The 26,260-nt window shown below is 43.7% G+C and overlaps 1 protein-coding gene across 3 annotated transcripts in view; it reads right to left on the reverse strand.

The window, feature by feature from the left end:
• Positions 1 to 26,260, reverse strand: part of SLC37A2 (solute carrier family 37 member 2) — a 56,916-nt gene that overhangs the window by 22,738 nt on the left and 7,918 nt on the right. The window contains exon 1 of one of the 3 annotated variants that reach the window (XM_081535096.1): positions 2,861 to 3,211. The exons of 1 other annotated variant lie outside the window; for it this stretch is intronic. In XM_081535096.1, the coding sequence (XP_081391222.1) occupies positions 2,861 to 2,919 (59 nt within the window). In that variant the 5' untranslated portion in view covers positions 2,920 to 3,211. Of the gene's footprint in view, positions 1 to 2,860; positions 3,212 to 26,260 lie in introns of those variants that run through there. One more of the 3 variants, XM_081535095.1, reaches the window with a different exon arrangement.

Here is a 26,260-nt window from a genome sequence, read left to right on the forward strand (position 1 = left end):
GGGTGTTACAAATATCCTTGCTGTACAGACAGTGAAGCCAAAGCTCGGGGGGATCCCACCCGCCAGGGTCCCACTCCAGAATGCCTGCTTTCTTCTCTTCTGTTTAAAAGTCCTCCCTGGGAACGTGTGGAAGCAGCCAGTTTGATAATGAGAGGACACGCCCTCCCTCCAGCTTAATCCTTAATTCTGAGAAAGTAGGACTGTGTCTTAATCATCTTTGTAAGCCTGAAAGTTCAAAACAATCATGTGCCTACAGTAAGAACTACAGTGACGTTTGTTAGGAGTCCGAACCTACACACATCAAGAAAGAAGTGAAGGAACACTTGCCATGGGCTCTCCATCAGCCACGAGAGGTCAAGAACGTTCATGGATCACTTTTGCCCCCAAGAACCCACCTGACTTTTACTGATGTGGGGGCGGGGGGGGGGCAGTGGTGCTCAGAGAAGTTAACTATACAAAAGCACACAGTGGCGAGAGGATTTCAATCCACATCTGTCTTAAACCTGGGAGATGTGGTTGGATTCACACTTTAAGAAGTGTCTCAATGACATGTGCAGCTGTAGAAAGTTATGTGTGTTTCTGAGCTCTTCTAAAATGCTAGTGTGGGACAGGTTACTTCCAATGACCCAGTCTCTGTGCCCCTTCATTTTCTCTGAAATACAAGCTCCTTTGGTTAAAAGGTATAGTTAATATATATGAATAAGATTCTACTAGGAACAATAAGTGGCAGAGAGGTACAACTTTGTATACACAGTAATGAGATGTATTTTTGTTTATTAAGAGAAAAAAGATAAGTAGAATATGATTATTTATATAAGAATCTCAGAAACGGTTTGCTGCATGAGAAATTTCTAGAGACTTCTCAACACCCTCTTGGTCCATGATCTGTCTCTATGGATCAGTATCCAGGTGTGCTTTGCCTGATGATGACAGTATTGTTACCGGTCATGACTTCAGCTAATCTTAACCAAGCTGCAACTTTACTTCTTTATTTTGAGTCTAGCATCTTCTAGGTCAGTGGTTTTCAACTGGGGAGGTACATCAGACTTTCCTACGGAGCTTTATTAAAACATAGATGTTTAGGACTTGCTGGTATATGTTCATGCACAGTTGTGTCCGACTCTTTGCAACCACATGGACTGTAGCCAGCCAGGCTTCTCTGTACATGGAATTCTCCAAGCAAGAATATTGGAGTGCATTGCCATTTCCTCCTCCAGGGGATCTTCCCGACCCAGGAATCAAACCCATGTCTCCTGCATTAGCAGGCAGATTCTTTACCACTGAGTCACCTGGACTTACTAAATCTAAGTTGACATTCTTGGTATTCCCTTGGTATATTATGTAAATTATGTCTTGGGACTTCTATATATCTCTAAATACATAAAAATATATACACTGAAATATAAAAAATCTTGAGATAGTTTTCCCCTATAAAAATTATCCATTCTTAAAAATTGGATATTATGTTCACCATCTTCTTTGAAATTAACCTTAAGTGTGTTTTTAGACACTGTCTAATATTTTCTGGATTGGCTTTGTGTGTGTCACATACCTCAAGAACAACCAGACTTCACTGTTAGCTGCATTTTTCTTGTCATGATTTCTCATCAAATCACTCACTTTTGAAAATTATCATTAATAAATTAATCCATACCTTTTCAGATCTCTGACCCTTACAGACAGTTTCTGTTCTATTCTGGATGCTCCCTAAAGGCTCTGCAATCATCTCTAAGCCAAAGGTTTTATCTTTAACAACCAAGCACTGTCTCACGAAATCAGTGGACCAGGTACACACTCGTGGGTACAGACTCCTGGTGATATCATTCAGATATCGTTAAGAACATACCTGTGGACTGAGTCAGGATTTCCAAAACTTAGGTAAAGAAGCTGACAGGTTTATGAAGTTGCTGACCCAAGATTCAGCAGAACAAGAATTAATCACTTAGAACTGAATGAACTGATGAGGATGATTGTCACTGACATTTGGAATGTCAGTGACATTATAGCGTTCAGTGCTCTGAATATATAAGAGAGGTGCTCCTACTCTTAATGATAAAATCTGAGAATTTAGGCCTGATATTGCTAGATCAGAGGAAGGAGGAATCTGGCTATTAAGGTTAAGTTTTATCATTTGCAAGTGGTGGCAACTAACACAAAGTGAACAAAATGAAACCAAGACACGCTGCAGACTAAGCAAAGTGTTCCATTGTATCGCCGCTGATGAGGAGCGGGTTGAAAACTCTCCAGCCCACCACACACCCTATGGTCCAGTGGCTTCCTCAAGCCTCCTTGCTCAGGAGGAAGTCGCTGGCCGGCTGCTGGGGTGACCAGCCAGTTGAGGAGCAGCTGCCCCCTGATCTGAGAGGTGTGCCCTCCCCCGGGGGTGTCCCTCGGAGCCGGGAGCCGCTCAAGGCAAGCTCCCAGGACTACTAGGTCCTGGTCTTGGAGCTATCCGAGGGCTAAAAGAGACCATATGGGACACTCGGCAACTCCAATGGCCACTTTCTCGCAGCAGCAGCTGCCACGCCCTGACCTCGGTTCCCTAGTCTACAAACCAGGGGTCCCCCGGGTGATGAAGGAGGCGCTCTGAATCGGGCCTTCCCCAGGGGGGAGTGTGTGTGCGCGGAGGTGAGGATGCAAAAGGACAAGGCGGAGACGCTCCTGGGCAGCGTTCCAGGGAGGGGTTCGGGAGAGGCGGAGTGAGCACGTGCCACCTCACCTCCCAGCCGACCGCCGGCTAGATCCTACCAAAATCCCCTACCCTCACCCCACAAGCGCCCTGGGACTCCCGGAGTCGGGTCTCGTAGCGAGGCCGCCGGGCCTGGCGCTCCCCGTGCCACTACCCCCCAGCCCCGCTCACTTGCTGTCCCTGGAGAAGGCGCGGAGGAACCAGATGCCGGGCGCCAGAGAGGACCGCATCTTGCACGGCGGTACCCAAAGCGAAGTCGGAGCGGAGGAGGACGCGGAGCTGGGCACGCGTCCCGAGCTGACAGTCCCCGGGGTTTAAATGCCCCGCCGGCCGGCCCGCCCCGACCCCGCAACCCGTGGCCTTTAGCCCCCGCCCCCTTGCACCTGACCGCCCTCGGGGCCGGCTGGCGCTGTGCAGAGCGCACGCGGCCTGCCCATCCTCTGGTCCGTCCTCTCGCACGCGAGTTTCCCGTGCTTCGCCTCGGGCCGTGGACCCGCGGCCCTCCGCGCCTCTGTGGGCTCCTCCTTCAGCCCGAACTTGCCGGCTCACTTCCCTGGGGGAACCGAAAGCTGCGATCACACATGCAGCCGGCTCTGAGCGACCTTCCGTCTGCCGGCAGTGGCTCCTGCCGCGCCTTCCTACCCTGGTTACTAGTGACCCCGACACGGCCGGGGAAACTGAGGCCGGCTGGAGGGCCAGGACTGACATCCCGCGGCCCCCCGCACAGGACCGCGATCTGAGTGCGAGCGCCCCCTGGCCCCAAACATACTTCCCAGGTCCCAGCAGGAACTTGCTGTCCCATTCAGATTCCAGCCTGTGCGCTGAGCCAGACGGGACCCTCCGATCCTCCCCGCCACCACCCTACTCCCCACGGGGACAGGATCGCGGCCACCCCTGCTCTCCCGTCTGCAGGCCCGCAGCCATGCAACAGTGAAGGGCCCCTCGGAGGCACAGAATTCTGCACACCTCTAGCCCGAAGAGGTCCAGGGCATGTTTCCACCTATAAAAAAGGAGTTATTGTGAGATCGTTGGCTGTGAACCCAAGGGTGAACTATAGCGGGGTGGAGAGGGAAACGTGGCCTGGAGAATAAAAGTGTTATTAGGACGTAAACTAGGAACGTCCCTGTGCAAATAGATTTCAGCCCTAACCCCACCCTGCCCCTCACTCTTAGGAGTGCCCAGGTCCGAAGTTCAAGGTCAGAGACTTGCCGTAAGGGCTATACCAAACAGGATCGGACCCAGGAGAGTGGGCTTGGCCCCTAGCAGTCCCGGAATCAGGCAAAAAGAGGTAAACAGAGTTGTAAAACCCTCCCTTAACAGGAAGTCTGGGAGCCGGGATCTAGCGGCAGAGATGGAGATGCCAACAAGCAGAGCACAGGAGGTGGGGGACTAGAAATGAAAGGAGAGAGCGAACAGGAAGAAGGAGCCGGCTAGGGTGTGTAAGGTATGGAGCTGAGACACCTGAGGAAGAGCTCAGCTACCAGCAGCTAACTCAGCCCTTAAATTATACCATACACGGTGCCCAGATGTACATTCATTCCATTCATTCTTACAAGTGTGTAAGGCGGGCATGATCCATCTGGGAAGGCTGACCACATATGCTGGTTTGCCTGGGACAACCCCAGGAGACACCTGCCGCCCCAGAATGCATAATGGACAGCTCTGAGGTCAGTAACACCCAAAAGACATTGGGCCTGAGAGAAGGCAGATTAAGGGTAGAAAAGAAACTGGAATAATGAGCTGATATCACCAGGAAGACAGCTGCTTGAGTGCCAGGAACTAGAGAAAAGGATAAATTTGGATACAAAGGAGCCAAGGAAGCAGCTGAGCTCACATGATGCTACACGGGAGGAAGGAAAGAGTTGACCACCAGGCCTCCAGGGGGCTTCCCAGGTGGCGCTAGTGGTAAAGAAACTGCCTGCCAATGCAGGAGACATTAGAGACCCGGGTTTAATCCCTGGGTCGGGAAAATCCCCTGGAGGAGGGCTTGGCAACCCATTCCAGTATTCATGCCTGGAGAATCCCATGGACAGAGGACCTTGGCGGGCTACAGTCTGTGGTGTCGCAAAGGGTTAGATGTGACTGAAGTGGCTTAGCACACACAGAGGCCTCCGGGGTGCTATCCAGACCTCAGCAGTGTGGAATCGCTAGCTTTCCATTGCAGACAGAGAGAAGCCAAGGAGTAGGACTCATTACCACTCATTTTACATGCCCCTCTGGAGAAGATGTGTTTTTGTCCCTCAGGAGATCACATTCGTCTGTGGCTGGAACCCTCCGAGAGGCACAGAGACTATCCCCTGTCGGTGGCATGGTTCCCGAGCTGTCGGGGGTCAGGGCCAGTCCTGAGACAGTCTTTGCCTTGTCCTAGTTCCTTCCTGTGAATTCAACCTTAGATCCCTGTTCAAGGGGCCAGGATGGCAGTGGGGACACTCCGACCAGTGTTCACGTGGGGGAGCTGACAGTCATCTCCTTGCTACCTTGCTTAGGGAATGATAAAAGAGGATATTCCTTTCACTCACCTACACAAGCTCCCTACCCTTGGTTCACCTTCCTGTTATCTGGTCCCCCTCACACGCTACCTGCTCAAACCCGGCAGGATGTGAATAGTAGTATCTAAAGGAAATCAGGAGAGAAGGGATGAGCTATAGAATCACACACTAAAGGAAAAGAGCCTTAGTTCTCACTGTGGGTAGTGATTAAATTAAATTAAATTATTTAAAAATTTAAATAATTTTTTAAAATTTTTATTTACTTATTTTTTAATTTCTGGCATATGAGGTCTTAGACCCTTGACCAGGGATCAAACCCATGCCCCCTGCAGTGGGACCATGAGTTTTAACCACTGGAACATCAGGAGGTCCCATGGATAGACCTATAATTGGTCAAAAATGCTCACCATGACACTCTGTTATATTTAAAATGGATAACCAACAAGGACCTACTATATAGCACAGGGAACTCTGCTCAATGTTATGTGGCAGCCTGGGATGGGAGGGAGTTTGCGGGAGAATGAATACAGCTATATGTTATGGCTGAGTCCCTTTGATGTTCACCTGAAACTATCACAACATTGTTAATCAGCTATACCCCAATACAAAATAAGAATTTTTTAAAAAATGTTCACTATAGTTTAGTATTGAGTGAGTGAAAGATGCTCAGTTGTGTCTCTTTGCAAGCCCATGGACTGTAGTCCACCAGGCTCCTCTGTCCATGGGATTCTCCAGGCAAGAATACTGGAGTGGGTAGCCATTCCCCTGGTGCTGGCAGTTCATGGCCTTTTTGTCCATCAATCACCAGTTCCTATTGCTAGCAAGTTTCTTTGGCCATCCACAGAGTTTTTTGGGTGGTCAGTTATTTGTTTGGATCCTTCCAGGTAGGGCAATGAGCGTCCTTTCTGGTCTTTCAGAGGGACCCAGGGACCTGAATTCTTGAGAAAGTCTGTGAGAACATACCATCAGGAAAAGCATCAGGTGGCAGAACCTTCACGTTTCCCTGAACACACACAGGCATCGTTATTCAAATACATTTTCCCCCTCCCACTCCTGTTTCACTAAACAGCGAATAGCACAATTTTTGTGATAGAATCAAAGCCCAGGCCCTTGATTAATGGGGTAGGAGTTGAGATATTAGGAGAAATAGAGATTATTCAACATTTTAAAAATTCGTTTTCTTTTTCCTTTGGCCATGCCCATGTGGGATCTTGGTTTCCCCACCAGGGATCAAACCCACACCCCCTGCAGTGGAAACACATATTCTTAACCATGGACCACAAGGGAAGTCCCTAAAGATTCTATTCCACTTAGGCATTTTTATTGAAAGGCCAAGTGTAGGGAAAAGAACATGGGCTTTGCAGCAGGGCCACCTCTGTCTCAGCTGCTTCTCTGAACCTCAGTTCTCTCCTCTGTAAAATGCGGATAATAACATCTGTATTGCAAGGGAGCTGTAAGAATTTAAAATTAGGCATATAAAAAGTGTATGGCCATATTAAATAAGTTTGGTGGAAAAATTATTATATGTGCATGAGCTTATATATAGCATTAGGAACAGATACTGACTACAACTGATAGAAACCAATGGCCATTATACATGTGGAAAAAATACAGGCACCAGAGGATCAGCGTCCTTAAAAAGTGTTGGTGGAAAATGAGGTACCATCTCACACCGGTCAGAATAGCTGCTATCAAAAAGTCTACAAACAATAAATGCTGGATAGGGTGCAGAGAAAAAGGAACCCTCTTACACTGTTGGTGGAAATGCAAACCAGTACAGCCACTATGGAGAACAGTGTGGAGATTCCTTAAAAAACTGGAAATAGAACTGCTATATGACCCAGCAATCCCAGTGCTGGGCATACACACTGAGGAAACCAGAATTGAAAGAGACACATGTACCCCAATGTTCATCACAGCACTGTTTACAATAGCCAGGAAGTGGAAGCAACCTAGATGTCCATCGGCAGACGAATGGATAAGAAAGCTGTGGTACATACACACAATGGAATATTACTCCGCTATTAAAAAGAATGCATTTGAATCAGTTCTAATGAGGTAGATAAAACTGGAGCCTATTATACAGAGCGAAGTAAGTCAGAAAGAAAAACACCAATATAGTATATTAATGCATATATATGAAACTTAGAAAGATGGCAACGATGACCCTATATGTGAGACAGCAAAAGAGACACAGATGTAAAGAACAGACTGTTGGACTCTGTGGGAGAAGGCAAGGGTGGGATGATTTGAGAGAATAGCACTGAAACATGTATATTACCATATGTGAAATAGATCGCCAGTCCAGGTTCAATGCATGAGGCAGGGTGCTCAGGGCTGGTGCACTGGGATGACCCTGAGGGATGGGACGGGGAGGGAGGTGGGAGAGAGGGTCTGGGTGGGGAACACATGTATACCCATGGCTGATTCATGTGAATGTATGGCAAAAAACACCACAATATTGTAAAGTAATTAGCCTCCAATGAAAAAAAAGTGTTGGTGGATATAACAGAATAGATTCACCTGAAAAGTCTTTAATATCCTGTGTGTGTGTGTGTATAGGTATGAATGGATAGGTATGTGCGTATCTCTGTGAGTGTATACAACTTCACTCACTGAGTTATTGTAAGCATTATGATAACATACGTAGAATAATTGGGGGGTAACAAGAATGGATTTATGGGTTGAGTAAAGTGTCATGAAAATGAAAGGTGCTGAAATCTTAAGAAGAGTTGCTTTTAAACTTATTCCAGCCAATACAATCAAAAAATAGAGAAACAAGGTGGCTGTATATCCAAAAAGATTTTGTTTCTCAATAAAAGACAATGTTTTGGGAACTTTCTTGCACTGTTGGTGGGAATGCAAACTGATACAGCTACTATGGATAACACTATGGAGATTCCTAAAAAAATAAAAAATAAAAAACCTAGGAATAAAACTAACATATGAGCTAACAGTCCCACTACTGGGTATATGCTCTGAGGAAACCACAACTGAAAAAGACACATGTACCCCGATGTTCACTGAAGCACTATATTGCTAGGACATGGAAGCAACCTAGATGTCCACTGACAGATGAATGGATAAAGAAACTGTGGTACATATACACAATGGAATATTACTCAGCCATAAAAAGGAACACATTTGAGTCAGTTCTAATGGGGTAGATGAATCTAGAACCTATCATACAGGGTGAAGTAAGTCAGAAAGAGAAAAATATCATATATTAAGGCATACATGGGCTTCCAGGTGGCACTAGTGGTGAAGAACCCGCCTGCCAATTGCAAGAGATAGGTTTGATCCCTGGGTCAGGAAGATCCCCTAGAGAAGGGCATGGCAACCCACTCCAATATTCTTGCCTGGAGAATCCCAGGGACAGAGGAGCCTAGCGGGCTAGAGTCCATAGGGTCACAAAGAGTCAGACACGAATGAAGTGGACTTAGCACACGTGGAATCTAGAAAGATGGTACGGATGAAACTATCTGCAGGGCAGCAATGGAGACACAGACATAGAGAACAGACTCGCAGACACGGTGGGGAAGTGAGACAAACTGAGAGAGTAGCACTGAAACATACAGATTACCATATATAAAATTAGACAGCCAGTGGAAATTTGCTGTATGACACAGGGAGCTCAAATCTGGTGCTCTGTGACAACCTAGAGGGATGGGAGGGAAGTTCAAGAGGGAGGGGACATACGCATACCTATGGCTGATTCATGTTGATATACGGCAGAAACCAATGCAATATTGTAAAGCAATTATTCTCTAATTAAAAATAAATTTACATTAAAAATTTTAAAAGAAATAAATCCAAAACATAAACAAATAAAAGACAATAGTTTGGAAGCTCTTGGCAAAGAAAGCCCCAGTATTGATAAGACTGGTCAAAGGGAGGGGCTTCAGTCTACTCAAGACTCAATGGCCTTAAGAATGGGGTTTTGAGACCACTAACAGTAAAACAAGGGGGAAGCCCTGCTCTCAAACCATCAACCAGTGGCAGCAGATATATATAAGGAGACAGACTGCAGGGAGGGAGCAGATTGGGGAAGTGGTTAAATTATTACGGTCTCCCAGGACTTCCCTGGTGGTCCAGTAGATAAGAATCTGCCTGCCAACTCAGGGAACACGGGTTTGATCCCTAGTCCAGGAAGATTCCACATGCTGTGAGGCAACTCAGCCTGTGTACCACGATTACTAAGCCCATGCTCTGGAGCCTGTGCTCTGCAACGAGAGAATCCAACACAATGAGAAGCCCATGCACCATGACGAAAAGTAGCTTCCGTTTGACGCAACTAGAGAAAGCCTGTGTGCAGCAATGAAGAGCCGGCACAGCAAAAAATAACTAACTAAATAAATAATTTAAAAAGTATTATGGTTTCCCAAAGTCACTTTGTTCAAAGAAGAAAATAAAAAAGGAATATATAAAAGGCAGCCTCAGATAGTCTGGTCATACAAGCTGAGGACAACTTTTGGTTGCTCCAGTATCTGAAAGTAACAATTCATTCCTTTATTCATTTAATCACCACTTTTTGAATGGCAGCTATGCCAGGCATGGAGCTCTGTGCTGAGGATATACTGATGAGCAAGAGATGCATGGCCCTAATCTCAAAGAAGTCACAGTTGAATGGGACAGAGATGTGTACAGATATAATTCCACCTCAAAGAATCCTAGGAGAAGTTGTTATTGTTTAGTTGCTAAGTTATGTCCAACTTGTTTGCGACCCATGGACTGTGACCTGCCAGGTTCCTCTGTTCATGGAAATCTCCAGGCAAGAATACTAGAGTGGGTTGCCATTTCCTCCTCTAGGAAATCTGCCCCATCCAGGGATCGAAGCCAGGTCTCCTGAGATGGCAGGCAGATTCCTTGCCACTGAGCCATGAGGGAAGCTCTAGGAGAAGGAATACAGCTTTTACAGGTATGTTCATACTCCTAAGTATGAACATACTCCTAAGGTGGCACTGACAAAGGATCAAATAACTCTGGAAGAGCTGAGATCGTTCAGTTCAGTTCAGTTCAGTCGCTCAGTCGTGTTCGACTCTTTGCGACCCCGTGAATTGCAGGACGCCAGGCCTCCCTGTCCAGCTACATCATATGAGAAGCAGATGTGAACTATAGCTGGTATGGGCCAAGTGGAGAAGAACAAAAAACTGAGACCTGCAGAGTGCCTGGACACCAGTGTGTGCAAAATGACGAAGAAGGAAAAAACGTGGTTTGTTCAAGAAATGGTGCGTAAACAATTCTGTTAGCTGGAGAGCACGCCTGCACAGTGAGGTGTTCCAGAAGATACGACCACAGTCTCTTGTGGTGAAATAACCTTAAACATCAGCGTTAAGGGGTTGGGATCTTGTTCTTTGGACAGATGGGTGAAAAGAAAAGGTTTTCAAAAAGGGTTGAGAGGTGATCAGATGTATGTTCTTAGAGGAGAAATGGCCATTTTAAAGGCCTGGTGGACATTTGATTTTGGGATCAGATAGAATAGACCCACTTCTCCCTATTATACTTGGTGGTGGTGGTGGTTTAGTAACTAAGTCGTGTCCGATTCTTGCGACCCCATGGACTATAGCCTGCCAGGCTCCTCTGTCCATGAGATTCTCCAGGCAAGAATACTTGAGTGGGTTGCCATTTCCTTCTCCAGGGGATCTTCCCAACCTAGGAATCAAACTCGTGTCTCTTGCACTGCAGGCAGATTCTTTACCGACTGAGCTACCAGGAGGAAGCCATGCCTATTGCTAAGTGCTAAAAACCCTGGGCATTAAACACACAGCACCATAAGAAAACTCTGAAAAAGTAGAGAGAAGAAGGAAGATTAGCTAGGAACCTCGAGATCTGGGAAAAGACAGAGCAGTGATTCGTCCGGGTTTCCTTTTATTCTGGACTGGGTACTGGAGAAGCCTGCAGTCCAGAAGCACAACAGCACAGACAGAAAAGAAAAGGAAAGGAAAAAAAAAAACACCAAGAAAAGCTGGCTACTTAAGTAAAGGATCAAGAAAAGGGTGGCCTATGCCAACCAAGTGAAAGTGGTAGTTGCTCAGTCATGTCTGATTCTTCAGGACCCCATGGACTGTAGCCCACCAGGCTCCTCTGTCCATGAAATTCTCAGGGCAAGCATACTGGAGTGGGTTGCCATTCCCTTCTCCAAGGGAACTTCCCCACCCAGAGACTGAACCCAGGTCTCCTGTATTAAAGGTGGATTCTTTACTGTCTGAGCCACCAGGAAAGCCCCCACATACTGTATGGTTCCATTTAAATAACATTCTCAAAATGACAAAATTATAGAGGTGGTGAGGAAATGAATAGTGACCAGGGGTTAGGAATCGTGGGGGGCGGGGGTAGGAAGGTGACTCTCTAGGAGTAACATGAGAGGGAGGTCTCTGTGGTGATGGAAGAGTTTTGTGTCTTGACGATGGTAGTGTTTACATGAATCAGCACACATGGAAACAGCAACATAGAACCATACATACGGGATTGGCCCAAAAGTTTGTTTGGGTTTATCTGTACCATCTTACACAACATACTGTACTAATGCCAGGTTTCTGATTTTTATATTGAGCTATAGTTATATTAAAAGGAACCACTGGGGGAAACTGCGTAAATTTCCTCTCTGAACAATTTTTGCAATTTCCTGTATATACATGAAAGTGAAAGTTGCTTAGTCGTGTCCGACTCTTTGCGACCCCTTGGACTATAATAAAGTCCTTGGAATTCTCCAGGCCAGAATACTGGAGTGGGTAGCCTTTCCCTTGTCCAGGGGATCTTCCCAACCCAGGAATTGAACCCAGGTCTCCAGTACTGCAAGTGGATTCTTTACCAGCTGAACCACAAGGGAAGTCCATATATAATTACTTTATAGAAAGTTTTGTAAAACATGAAAAAAAAGCAACTCTGTCAACTTTTAAGTTCTTTCTAGTAGTTCTCAGTTTGCTAATTCTGGAAATGGGGTGGTATGACTACCTTTTTTAAAAACTATATATATATTTATATATTTATTTGGCTATGTTAGGTCTTAGTCGCGAGCACACAGGATCTTTAGTTGTAGCATGGGGGATCTCCGTTCCCTGGGCAGGGGTTGAACCTGGGCTCCCTGCACTGGGAGCATGGAGTCTTAGCCTCTGGACTACCAGGGAAGTCCCATGAATCTACCTTTTAATATAAATCTTTTCTTTTGAGAATATGCTGTGGAGTGTCAAGGTCAGCTGTCCATGCTAATTCAAGTTAACATCTAACTTGCCTTATTCACGATTTCAGCATTATTCCTTTGATTCCAAATGGTTCCAGCTCTGTTTTTATCTAACACTTTTGTCTGTACCACTTCACAGCTAGGAGATTATACTTCTCCCCATTCCAAAGATGAGAAATTTTAATCTTGTAGGAAAAAAAAGGCATGTACTGAATCACATAATGATGGTGGTGGAAAAAGAAGATATCAACTGTTCCCCAGGGCCACTCCAAATATATGGAGATCAGATTCCTTCGTTCTCAGCCCTGGGGTGACTGTGGGATGCCTTCCTGCCTTCCACCGCTGCTCTTTTAAATCTGTACTTGGGAATACAGTTTTACTGCACCATTGTGAAACAAGAGGAATGAAACAGGGAGAACAGGTTGGACAAAGGAAAATTGGAAGTTGGATTTAGAAATCAGAAGCATGTGACTTCAAAGAACTATGATGCTTTTTGCAGACAAGAATTGGAAGGTCTTTTAGGGAAAAGTTTACTAGTAAGATTAAAGGAAGCCTGGATAAACAAACTAGTCTCATACAATAAAAACTGGAGATGTTCTTGCTACCCTTAGATGCCCATGGCAGCAAAGGCAGGCTCCACATCTGGACAAACTCTCTTATATATCCTTTGGCCCAGAAATACCTTCACCCTACAGTTTCCCCACAAAATTCTTTCCTACGGGTGTCAGATCCCTAGTTCCTAGCATACTGCTGGCATTCCTTGTAAAATATGTAAAGGACAGGCAGGAATTGTGTTCGAGATTGAAATTCCTGGGACAGTCCTAATCCTAGTGCTTCTGAGAAGCTCTTAACGTTATTTTCATCTTTTGGCTGCACCTTGCGGCATGTGGAATCTTTTTGCCCCAACCAGGGTTTGAACCCACAGCCCGTGTACTGGAATCTCGAAGTCTTAAGCACTGGACCACCAGGGAAATCCCAGAGAAACTCTTATTTTAAACCCAAGTCTTCCCCTCTTCAGAATCAAGTATCATCTAAATGCTCACTATATGCTAAAATGTGCTCTAGCAACTTCTATTGATTGAGCCCTGTTTCTAAACCTTTTCCCCTGCTTTCTTACTAATGACTTTGTGTAGGTCTTTCTAGTTTAGAATGACAGAGCTTCAGCTGGTTGTGGAGGGCGGATATGCCCAGGCATCTCTGGGAAAAAGAAAAAAAAAGTAAAACAGACAATTCATCAGTTTCTTTCAAAGTCTTTGTGTTAGCTTGTCAAGTCCTTCAAGTCTTAGGCTTCTCTGGTGGCTTAGCTGGTAAAGAATCTGCCTGCAATGTGGGAGACCTGGGTTCAATCCCTGGGTTGGGAAGATCCCCTGAAGAAGGAAAAGGCTACCTACTCCAGTATTCTGTATCCATTCCAGTATTCTTTCATCTATGTATTGCACAGAATGAAATTTAAGACACACGAATGTGCGTGCAATGCTCAGTTTCTCAGTCATGTCCAACTCTTTGCAACCCCAAGGACTGTAGCCTGACAGACTCCTTCTATCCACAGGATTTCCCAGGTAAGAATACTGAAGTGGGTTGCCATGTCTTCCTCCAGGGGATCTTCCCAACCCAGGGATCGAATTCGAGTCTCCTGAGTCTCCTGCATCGGCAGGCGGGTTCTTTACCACTGTGTCACAAGGGAAGCCCAAAAGACACACAGACACACAAGCCTCAAAATTAAAAAATACAATCAGGTTGAAAACAGATGAACTATGAATGAATATTCAGTCTGGTTAATTAACAAATATTTTAAAAGTCAAATATGAAAGTCCTTATAAAAACTTCCAACAAAGCAATCTTAAGGATACCTGGATCATGAATTAACACTCTTACTGTACCTATATAAATACTTAGACACAATCTAATGAGACCAGCTTTAGGTTATCATCAAGAATAGTCTTTCTTTAGGGCTATTTTTGATCAAAGCATAGGAGGCTGTAGAAAAAAAATGTTATGCTTCAGTGGAAAATTATATATTGTTTAGAGGACTCCCTTCCAAGTTACCTGATTTTAGCCTATAGTTAATTTACAGTTCTGCAAATTTTAAATAACTATTTAGAAATCAGCTTTGTCTCCATTTGAAATTTCGCAACATTCTTTTATTCATATAAATATGAGTATTTTTTTTTTCATTTACTTTTTCTTGGAGCTAGCTATAATATCTGCTTATTTTCCTTGGATTTTCAGTCTTTAACACAAGCTCATTTTAATATCAACATGCTCATTTTATTATCTGTATAAGAGGTATAAGTTTACTTTTTCCTGAAAATTGTCTATTAATGTATATAAACAATTACCATGTAAGGCAGAACAATATGTACTACATAAAATTACAAGTACTATACTATGACTGGGCTTCCCAGGTGGTACTAGTGGTTAAGAACACGCCTCCTATGCAGGGGACATAAGTGATGTGGGTTCAATCACTGGGTTGGGAAGATCCCCTGGAGGAGGGCATGGCAACCCACTCCAATATTCTTGCCTGGAGAAACCCATGGACAGAGGAGACTGGAAGGCTACAGTCCATAGGGTCAAAAAGAGTAGGATACGACTGAAGTGACTTAGCAGGCACACATCCATAATTGGACAAGAGGAATATTTGTTTCTGATTATAGAGGAAAACAATAGAATGGGAAAGACTAGAGATCTCGTCAAGAAAATTAGAGACACCAAGGGAACATTTCATGTAACGATGGGCACAATAAAGGACAGAAATAAAGGACCTAACAGAAACAGAAGATATTAAGAAGAAGTGGCAAGAATATACAGAAGAACTATACAAAAAAGATCTTCATGACACAGATAATCATGATGGTATGATCACTCACCTAGACCCAGACATCCTGGAAAGTGAAGTCAAGTGGGCCTTAGGAAGCATCACTACAAACAAAGCTAGTGGAGGTGATGGAAATTCCAGTTGAGCTATTTCAAATCCTAAAAGATGATGCTGTGAAAGTGCTGCACTCAATATGCCAGCAAATTTGGAAAACTTAGCAGTGGCCACGGGACTGGAAAAGGTCAGTTTTCATTCCAATCCCTAAGAAAGGCAATGCCAAAGAATGCTCAAACTACCACATAATTGCACTTATCTGATACACTAGCAAAGTAATGCTCAAAATTCTCCAAGCCAGGGTTCAACAGTATGTGGACTGTGAACTTCCAGATGTTCAAGTTGGATTTAGAAAAGGCAGAGGAACCAGAGATCTAATTGCCAACATCCACTGGATCATCAAAAAAGCGAGAGAGTTCCAAAAAAACATCTACTTCTGCTTTATTGACTATGCCAAAGCCTTTGACTGTGTGGATCACAATAAACTGTGGAAAATTCTTAAAGAGATGAGAATACCAGACCACCTGACCTGCCTCCTGAGAAATCTGTATGCAGGTCAAGAAGCAACAGTTAAAACTAGACATGGAACAACAGACTGGTTCCAAATCGGGAAAGGAGTATGTCAAAGCTGTATATTGTCACCCTGCTTATTTAACTTACATGCAGAGTATATCACGAGAAATGCTGAACTAGATGAAGCACAAGCTGGAATCAAGATTTCCAGGAGAAATATCAATAACCTCAGATATGCAGATGACACCACCGTTATGGGAGAAAGCGAAGAAGAACTGAAGAGCCTCTTGATGAAAGTGAAAGAGGAGAGTGAAAAAGTTGGCTTAAATATTCGGAAAACTAAGATCATGGCATCTGGTCCCATCACTTCATGGCAAATAGATGGGAAAACAATGGAAACAGTGACAGACTATTTTTGGGGGCTCCAAAATCACTGAAGATGGTGACTGCAGGCATGAAATTAAAAGACGCTTGCTCCTTGGAGGAAAAGTTATGACCAACCTAGACAGCGTATTAAAAAGTAGAGATATCACTTTGCCAACAAAGGTCCATCTAGTTAAAGCTAAGATTTTTCCAGTAGTCATGTGTGGATGTGCGAGTTGGGCTATAAAGAAAGCTGAGCACTGAAGAATTGATGCTTTTGAACTGTGGTGTTGGAGAAGACTCTTGAGAGGAGTCAACCAGTCCATCCTAAAGGAAATCAATCCTGAGTGTTCATTGGAAGGACTGACGCTGAAGCTGAAGCTCCAATACTTTGGCCACCTGATGCAAAGAACTGACTCATTGGAAAAGACCCTGATGCTGGGAAAGATTGAGGGCAGGAGGAGAAGGGGGTGACAGAGGATGAGATGGTTGCATGGCATCACTGACTCAATGGACATGAGTTTGATCAAGCTCCAGGAGTTGGTGATGGCCAGGGAAGCCTGGTGTGCTGAAGTCCATGGAGTCGCAAAGAGTCAGACATAACTGAGCGACTGAACTGAACTGAACTGAACTGAGAGAAAACAGATACGTTTTCATAGAGCAGGTGGTAAAGAATCCACCGGCAATGCAGGAGACAGGGGTTCAATCTCTGGGTCAGGAAGATCCCCTGGAGAAAGAAATGGCAACCCACTTCAGTATTCTTACCTGAACTATCCCATGGAAAGAGGAGCCTGGCAGGCTATAGTCCATCGGGTCTCAAAAAGTCTTACGGAATTAAGCACGCCCAGCCAAAGCCGTTGACTGTGTGGATCAAAATAAACTGTGGAAAACTCTGAAAGAGATGGGAATACCAGACAATTTGACCTGTCTTTTGAGAGACCTGTATGCAGGTCAGGAAGCAACAGTTAGAACTGGACATGGAACAACAGACTGGTTCCAGATAGGAAAAGGAGTCCGTCAAGGCTGTATATTGTCACCCTGCTTATTTAACTTAAATGCAGAGTACATCATGAGAAACACTGGGCTGGAAGAAACACAAGCTGGAATCAAGATTGCTGGGAGAAATATCAATAACCTCAGATATGCAGATGACACCACCCTTATGGCAGAAAGTGAAGAAGAACTAAAGAGCCTCTTGATGAAAGTGAAAGAGGAGAGTGAAAAAGTTGGCTTAAAGCTCAACGTTCAGAAAACTAAGATCATGGCATCTGGTCCCATCACTTCATGGCAAATAGATGGGGAAACAGTGGAAATAGTGTCAGACTTTATTTTGGGGGGCTCCAAAATCACTGCTGATGGTGATTACAGCCATGAAATTCAAAGACGCTTACTCCTTGGAAGGAAAGTTATGGCCAACCTAGATAGCATATTTAAAAGCAGAGACGTTACTTTGCCAACAAAAGTCTGTCTAGTTAAGGCTATGGTTTTTCCAGTGGTCATGTATGGATGTGAGAGTTGGATGGTGAAGAAAGCTGAGCACCGCAGAATTGATGCTTTTGAACTGTGGTGTTGGAGAAGACTCTTGAGAGTCCGTCCCTTGGACTGCAAGGAGATCCAATCAACCCATCCTAAAGGAGATCAATCCTGGGTGTTCATTGGAAGGACTGATGTTGAAGCTGAAACTCCAATACTTTGGCCACCTCATGCGAAGAGTTGATTCATTGGAAAAGACCCTAATGCTGGCTAGGATTGGGGGCAGGAGGAGAAGGGGACGACAGAGGATGAGATGGTTGAATGGCATCACTGACTCGATGGACATAGGTTTGGGTAGACTCCAGGAGTTGGTGATGGACAGAGAGGCCTGGCGTGCTGCAATTCATGGGGTTGCAAAGAGTCGGACACAACTGAGCGACTGAACTGAACTGATGGTAGTAATACTTGGCTTTAAGTGTGAGTAAAATTTTAAGACTGAGAACTGGAAGAATAAACAAAATGCCTAGTAATCCTAAAGGGCTCTCCTGACTCAAATGTTATGAGTCAGCACCCAGCACCCTTGGGTCCCAAGGAAAGGCCAGACTCAATCCTGTGAGATTCACATAGGAGCAATACCCAATTTGGAAACAATAGCAGGGAATCTCCCTGTATATCTGACCTGGCAAGGCTTACAGTCTCACTGCTCAGCTGATGAAAGACTCCTGGCAAGACGAGAAGTGTGAGGCATGATGTAACAAGGATAAGTGGCTTATCAGTTCAAAGCAGTGTGTCTTGAACTGAATATCAGAGCCTATTTTCTGTATGTCAGACAGAACTACACCACAGCTTAACAAATTCCCTACACCATGCTGCCTCTATAGGCCAGGGGTGTAGTTGTATGGATGGATCTAATTGCATGTTACTCCTGGAGTCAAATTAGTTTCATTAATGACTTTTAACCCATACACTTCCATTTTGACAATGGTAAAGAGGAAGAGGTAGGTGAGGAGTTCAGAAAATGTAATAGGACTTAAGGTAGGGTTAGCAGAGCATTAAGTCTCCAGCTATTATTGTTTATCTGTATTCTTCATAAATAGATTTTCAGGCGAGTCACTATAAGTCTAGACTTACTACAGACTTACCATTACTTACTGCAAATGCTACAGTATAAGCCACTTAGACTATATTAGTCTCCTAGACTAACAACAAATACCTCCACAGTTTTCAGAAACCCCTGTCTAGCTAAACCATACTTTCAATTGTGTTGGCTCAAACTCCAATTGCATTCTACTCCAAACTGTCTTTCCCCTTCATCTCCTATCTCAGTCCCAACCTGTTTCTTGCCTTCTGTCTATGTGGTACCCCTTCCCAGTCTCAGCTCTGTTTGTTTGTTGGTGTTGTTTTTTCTGTTGTTGTTTCTTAAATTATTTTTTATTAATTTTTATTTTATATTGGACTACAGCAAAGAGTCGGATACGACTGAGTGACTAAGCATGTAGTTGATTTACAATGTTGTGTTACTTTCAGGTGTACAGAAAAGTGATTCAGTTAAACATATACATATATTTATTCTTTTTCTAATTCTTTTCCCACTTAGGTTTTTACAGAACATTGATCAGAGTTCTGTAAAACTGTATTGTGAAATACAGTAAGTCCTTGTTGGTTATCTATTTTAAATACAGTCTGCATGTGTGCATACTAAATCGCTTTAGTCGTGTCCAACTCTTTGCGACCCTACGACCTGTAGCCCACCAGGCTCCTCTGTCCATGGGATTCTCCAGGCAAGAATACTGGTTTGGGTTGCCATTTCCTCCTTCAAGAGATCTTCCCAATCCAGGGATCAAATGTCTCTTGCATTAGCAGGTGGGTTCTTTACCACTAGCACCACCTGGGAAGTCCCTAAATAGAGGACATCTGTCCTTTAAATTTCTTTTGTTTTAGAAAACTTTTCTAGTTGTATTGCCTTTGTTTTCTTCCTTTAAAATTTTTTTTTATTTTATATTGGAGTATACCCGATTAACAATGTTGTGATAGTTTCAGGTGGACAGCAAAGGGTCTCAGCCATACATATACACGTATCCATTCTCCCCCAAACTCCCTTCCCATGTTTTTTGTCTTTTTACAGAGCAGGGGTCACAGACAGAAAGGCCCTTGTCTACCATCCCTGACCAAAATTACTGGTAAGAGAAGAACAAGGAGTTAACTTATGTGAAAAAAGACTCATGAGGCTGAATGCTTATTAAAGACTGAGCTGTGTGACAGTCAGGTTTTATGTGTAGGCTATAAAGTCTCAATAGTGACAGGAAGAGATGTGTTGGTCAGCTCAATGGCAATTTCTTTGAACTCCTTAGAGAAAACACACAGTCCATCTAGGGAAACAGGGTAAGACATGTTCCTCCTCCAGGTGAACTGCAACTCAGTCTTGCCAGTGTGATAAGGTGGCCAAATCCTGTGAGAGGAGGGTACCTGCAGTTCTAAGCTAGGAAGGATTTCAAGGTAGGTAGGCATCATCTCATCCTAGGATTGAGCAATAAACAAGGCATGCAAATTTACAACTTAAATGGCACACCCATCCATTTGGCAACTGGGTAAACTCTTTTTTCCTTGATTCTTCACCTCAAAAAAAAAAAAAAAATGGCTTTAGTGGTAAGAAGGCTCACAGGAGGATGGAACAATGAATACAGTCAAATACCCAAAAGCTTCCCTGGTGGCTCAGCTGGCAAAGAATCCACCTGCAATGCGGGAGACTTGAGTTCAGTTCCTGGGGTGGGAATATCCCTTGGAAAAGGGAACAGCTGCCCATGGCAGTATTCTGGCCTGGAGAATTCCATGGATTGTATATCCATGGGGTCGCCAAGAGTTGGACATGACTGACTGACTTTCACTTCACTTCAAATAAAGGTAAGTGTCATCATAATCCTGGGGCTTACAAAACTTTTTCCCTTAGGCATTAATATGAAAAGTCAAATGAAACGTCTGAACTGTCTCATTGAATTCTCACAACTCTATGAAGTAAGTACTATTATTATTCCCATTTTGCAGATGATGAAATGGAGGCCCAGAGAACTCAAGTAACTTGCTTAAGGTCACACAGCTGATATGTGGTACAACAAGAATTGAACCTGTGACTGTGACCTTAACCACAGCCCAAACTCTCCCATAGAAGTAGGGCCTTTGAGCCAGAAAGAGCAAGAAAGAGATCTGACAACAAAAAACGGTGTTACAATCTCTAGCAGATCCTATTCAGAGGCAGGATAGAAATCCAAATGACTTTTCCCATCTCTGATTTACAGCACATAAATATTCTTAGTCCCATTTTACCCTAAGATTTCAAATCTTTTTTTACTAGATTACCATTTTGTTCTTTTTGTAATTTCTACCCTATTTCCTTTTGTAATTTTTGTAATTTCTACCCTATTTTCACTGTGCTGACAAAGGTCCATCTAGTCAAAGCCATGGTTTTCCCAGTAGTCATGTACAGACATGACAGCTGGACCATAAAGAAGACTGAGCGCTGAAAAATTGATGCTTTTGAACTGTGGTGTTGGAGAAGACTCTTGAGAGTCACTTGGACTGCAAGGAGATCAAACCAGTCAATCCTAAAGGAAATCAGTCCTGAATATTCACTGGAAGAATTGATGCTGAAGCTGAAACTCCAATACTTTGGCCACTTGATGTGAAGAGCTGACTCACTGGAAAAAGACACTGATGCTGGGGAAAGATTGAGGGCAGGAAGAGAAGGGGGCCTCAGAGGATGAGATGGTTAGATAGCATCACCGACTCAATAGACATGAATTTGAGCAAATTCTGGGAGATGGTGGAAGACAGAGGAGCCTGGCGTGCTACAGTCCACAGAGTCACAAGGAGTGAGACACGACTTATTGACTGAACAACAACCACTCTATTTTCCACTGCCTTTCATCCCTGATTTTCCCAACTTTTTTATGCCTGGGAATTTACCAAATAATAAAACCAAGTGACTGAGTGCCCAGTCTTTCTTATAGAAAGACCACAAAATGGGAATTCCTTGGCAGTCCTGTGGTTAAGACTTTGCCTTCCAATGCAGGGGGTTCAATCCCTGGTCAGGAAGCTAAGATCCCACATGCCTTGCAGCCAAGAAACCAAAACACAAAATAGAAGCAATATTGTAACAAATTCAATAAAGACTTAAAAATGGTCTATATCAAAAAATCTTTAAGAAAAAAAAAGACCACAAAATGCTGCAGCCTCTAGGTTCTAATCACTACCTGAAAATAATCATCATGTCAGAAGTCACACAACTGTAAAAATTAATTTTTAAAAAGTCACGCAACTCCCTACCTAAACTTCCGATCATTGGGCAGCGCAGTCGAAGGGGAAGAGGAAAGGGAAGGACATTTTATAAGGCCAACAAGTTTATTTTAGTCCCAAGTTTTTTTTTTTTAATTACTTTTTAAAAATTATACAAAAATAGAGTGAATAGCATAATAAAACCTTGACATATCTGTCCCTTAGATTCACTATTATCAAACTTTTGCTTCACTTCATCTATCTCTTTTGTCCCATTTTGCTGAATTATTTCAAAGCAAATTTCAAACATAATTTTGTTTCATCCCTGTATACTTCAGTATCCATTCCTGTATAGGTATTTTCTTATATAACTATAATACTGTTATCTTAACAAAATGAATAACTTATTATTCAAAATTGCTTCACACACACCTTTTCAGACTCTTTTGTTTTGTTTTACATCAGGATCTAAGCAAGGTCCATACATTATATTTGAGGGTTGTAATCTGTATGAATCTGTCTTAATCTAGAGCTACCTTCCCATTTTTCAAATTCAAGCCATTAACTTGTTGAAGAAATTTGGTCATTTTTCCTATGGAGTGGTCTCTCCTCTGGATATCTGCTTTCTCATGGTAGAATCCATTTCCCTCTCTCTCCCTATCTCCTATAAAGGGAATTCTCATGGTTTTCCTCTTTACATATTCATCTAAACTAGAAAACACAGAAAATGATTTGAGACTGTTTTCTCAATTCTCACAAGGAGGGTACACAGCTCGTGCCATTCTAAGCGTGTAACTAAAGTGAACTTGGGTCTTATCTGCCTGCCGGGGAGTGGAGCCCATTCACTAACACCGAGATGTCATGAAGGGAATGACAGCATTTATTTGTGAGATGCCAAGCAAGGAGTGCAGGGTAGCTGGTGCTCAAAAGACCTGAACTCCCCAGTGGATTTCAGGGAATGATTTTCAAGACAACCTTAGGGGCGGAGGTTGCAGGGAGCGTGATCAGCTCATGGACTTTCTTCTGATTGGTTGGTGATGAGGTAACAGGGTGATGTTTCAGGAATCTTTACCATCAATCTTCTGGTTCCAACCAGTCTGGGGTCTGTGTGCTCATGTTTAGTATTTAGTTACCATCCTTCACCTGGGTGGGTGCGGGGTTCTAAGCCCCAGCAGAACAACTCAAAAATACATGTCAGGATATAATGTACATTCCTGGAGGAGGAATTAGGACTCTTGTTTTATTGCCGAACTCCTGGTTGACTGCTTTTTCTTTGTTTCTGCACTCCCTCACTTCCCTAATTAGCAACTGTTGAGTCTGCTCATTAGAACTCAGGGAAGTTTTAGTAGATGAAAACCTTTTTCTACAAGAAACGGGGGACACAGAGGGACTTTTGTGCCCGGGAGGGCCCCACCATCCACAGTTTCAATCCCCTTTTCTTTGATTCTCTTCAGTTGTATCCAGTTCTCCTAGGGGACTAGAGGCAGGACAAGAAACGGAATAAGGTTTTAGATAAAGAGGTTAATCATAAACTCGGCCAGAGAACTCAGTTTTAGGGGGACTTTGTTTCAATTGAAGGATTCCCTGGTGGCTCAGCTGGTAAAGAATCCGTCTGCAGTGCAGAAGACCTGGGTTCGATCCCTGGGTTGGGAAGATCCCCTGGAGAAGGGAAAGGCTACCCACTCTAGTATTCCAGCCTAGAGAATTCCATGGACTGTATAGTCCATAGGGTCACAAAGAGTTGGACACCACTGAGCAACTTACACCCACACTGGTGGCTCAGACAGTAAAGCATCTGCCTGCAATGTGGGAGACCTGGGTTCGATCCCTGGGTTGGGAAGATTCCCCTGGAGAAGGAAATGGCAACCCACCCCAGTATCCCTGCCTGGAGAATCCCATGGACAGAGGAGCCTTGTAGGCTACAGTCCATGGGGTCGCAAAGAGTCAGACACGACTGAGCGATCTCACTTTTCCTAGAGAAGGGAATGGCTGCCCACTCCAGTCTTCTTGCCTGGAGAATTCCATGGACAGAATGAAGAGAAGTTAATTTATTATACATAGTGGATTCCTTTGGGCAGTAGAACTTAAATTTCAGAACCCAAATGCAAAAGGTTTAAAGTCTTGATTATATTGTTTCAACTTTGGTTTTTTTGGGGCAGAAATACTTCATTGAAGGCACTGAATGCTTCATATTGCAGGTTATCAGGAGGTACAATGTCTATTCTCACTTTTAGTGACAGGAAGATGAATTAATGGGTTCAGATGATGACAGCGACTAATAGTTTCATCTACTAATGATTGCCATAGATATTTTGAGGAGGGGGAGGAACCTAAGACAAGAATTGAGTGAAACATTTACCAAAGGTGATCTCATCTTAGGGCCTGGACAGGATGATGACTCATGCAGCACATACAACACCAAACTGTCTTCATCAATCTTAATCAAAAGAAATCAATTTGACTTCTCCCCATCAGCACACCCCTCTAATAGTGGTAATACTGAGAGCAAGACTAGACACAAACCATTCATTTATACCCTAAGAGAGCTTTAAAAATCAAAATCAACATATTCAAAGTCTTTTACCCAGCAGAACATTTGCTTTTATCTTCCTCTATAGTATTTCCCGGGCTTCCCTGGTAGCTCAGCTGGTAAAGAATCTGCCTGCAGTGCAGGAGACCCTGGTTCGATTCCTGGGTCAGGAAGTTCCCCTGGAGAAGCGATAGGCTACCACTCCGGTATTCTTGGGCTTCCCTGGTGGCTCAGATGGTAAAGAATCTGCCTGCAATGTGGGAGAACTAGGTTCTATCCCTGTGTCGGGGAGATCCCCTGGAGGAAGGCATGGCAACCCACTACAGCATTCTTGCCTGGAGAATTCCATGGACAGAGGAGCCTGGCGGGCTACAGTCTATGGGGTTGCAAAGAGTCGGTCATGACTGAGCGACTAAGCTCAGCACAGTATTTCCCTGGTGGCTCAGACGGTAAAGAATCCACTTGCAATGTAGAAGACCCAGATTTGATCCCTGGGTGGTGAAGATCCCCTGGAGAAGGAAATGGCAACCCACTCCAGTACTCTTGCCTGGAGAATTCCATGGACAGGGGAGTCTGGCATGCAGAGTCGGACCTGATGGAGCGACTAACACACACACACACACACACACACACACACACACACACACACACACACACACACACACACACACACACACACACACACACGTGTGCTTTCCTGAGAAGCAGGAGAGAATGCTCAAGATGGGACACATAGCAAACTATGATCACTACACTTAAAGGGACACTAAAGGAAATATTTTGCTTCCAGAAACCAGAATCTAAGTAAGTAAACACAGAAAAGGCGTTCTTGCTACCTATCATACCGTAAATTGTTGGAAGATATGAAAGAAAGCAGCAGTTTCTAGCCTCTGCACTGAGTGGGTAGTCAATAAAGTTGTTGACAATCTTATTCCTGCCCATCATAAAAGGGCTAAGAAAGTAAGGGTAAGTGATACTGGACAACTTCCAGTAATAAGCTGGAGCAATGCCAGGGAGAGGACACCGAGTTCATTAAATCAGAGCAATTTGAGGAAGCTGTTTTAGGTTGAACTGCCTAGGAAAATATATCACGCATCAGCTTTTTGATCATTATTGCATGAAAACGAGTACATGAATATCCTTTGCAACTACCATAATCCTGGAATTGCCTCTATCACATACATATTCTGTCTCTTGGCCTGAATTCTCTAAGTTGATAAAGGTCTCTCTGGGGAACAGCACAGCTGAGCTCTGGCGTACTGAACCCCTCTTGCCGGACATACAACCTATAGTGTCCTACACCCACCTGTCTTAGTCCACTATGACCTTACTGAACATGTATTTATTCTGACAAGATTAATATTGGAGTCAGAGTTGAAGAGAATGAACTTGTTTAACACTATCGTGCTATCTATAAGTAAAATGTATCACGAGTCCACAACTCGTCATGAAGAGCAAATGAAATGGAGAATTAGTGAGGTCAAAGGTGTAAAACATAATTAATGAATTTGTAGAATGTTAGAGCTACAGGGGAGATTGAAGTTCACTTAGTATAACCCTCTTTACAGAAAACTGTAGCTCAGAGAAATTAAATTACTTGCCCTGAATTACAGTCATAATTACAGAATGAAAAACAAACTTAAATGATGTCTGTAAGGACATCAAAAACATTAGGTAAGACTACTAATCATGTAGAAGCATTTGGAATTTTAAAAATTCAAGTCTGTGTATTTATTTAACATTTACTGAGAGCTTGTTACATGCCAGATATAGCATTGAACAAAAATAGACAAAAATCCCTGTGTCCGTGGAGTATACCATCTAGTACAGAAACTAAACATTAAGTAAACTATACAGTATGCCACACTGCTGTGGAGAAGGA

Source organism: Giraffa tippelskirchi, chromosome 10 (genome assembly GCF_054371585.1).
Source record: "Giraffa tippelskirchi isolate mGirTip1 chromosome 10, T2T-mGirTip1v1.2.pri, whole genome shotgun sequence".
Classification (NCBI taxonomy): domain Eukaryota; kingdom Metazoa; phylum Chordata; class Mammalia; order Artiodactyla; family Giraffidae; genus Giraffa; species Giraffa tippelskirchi.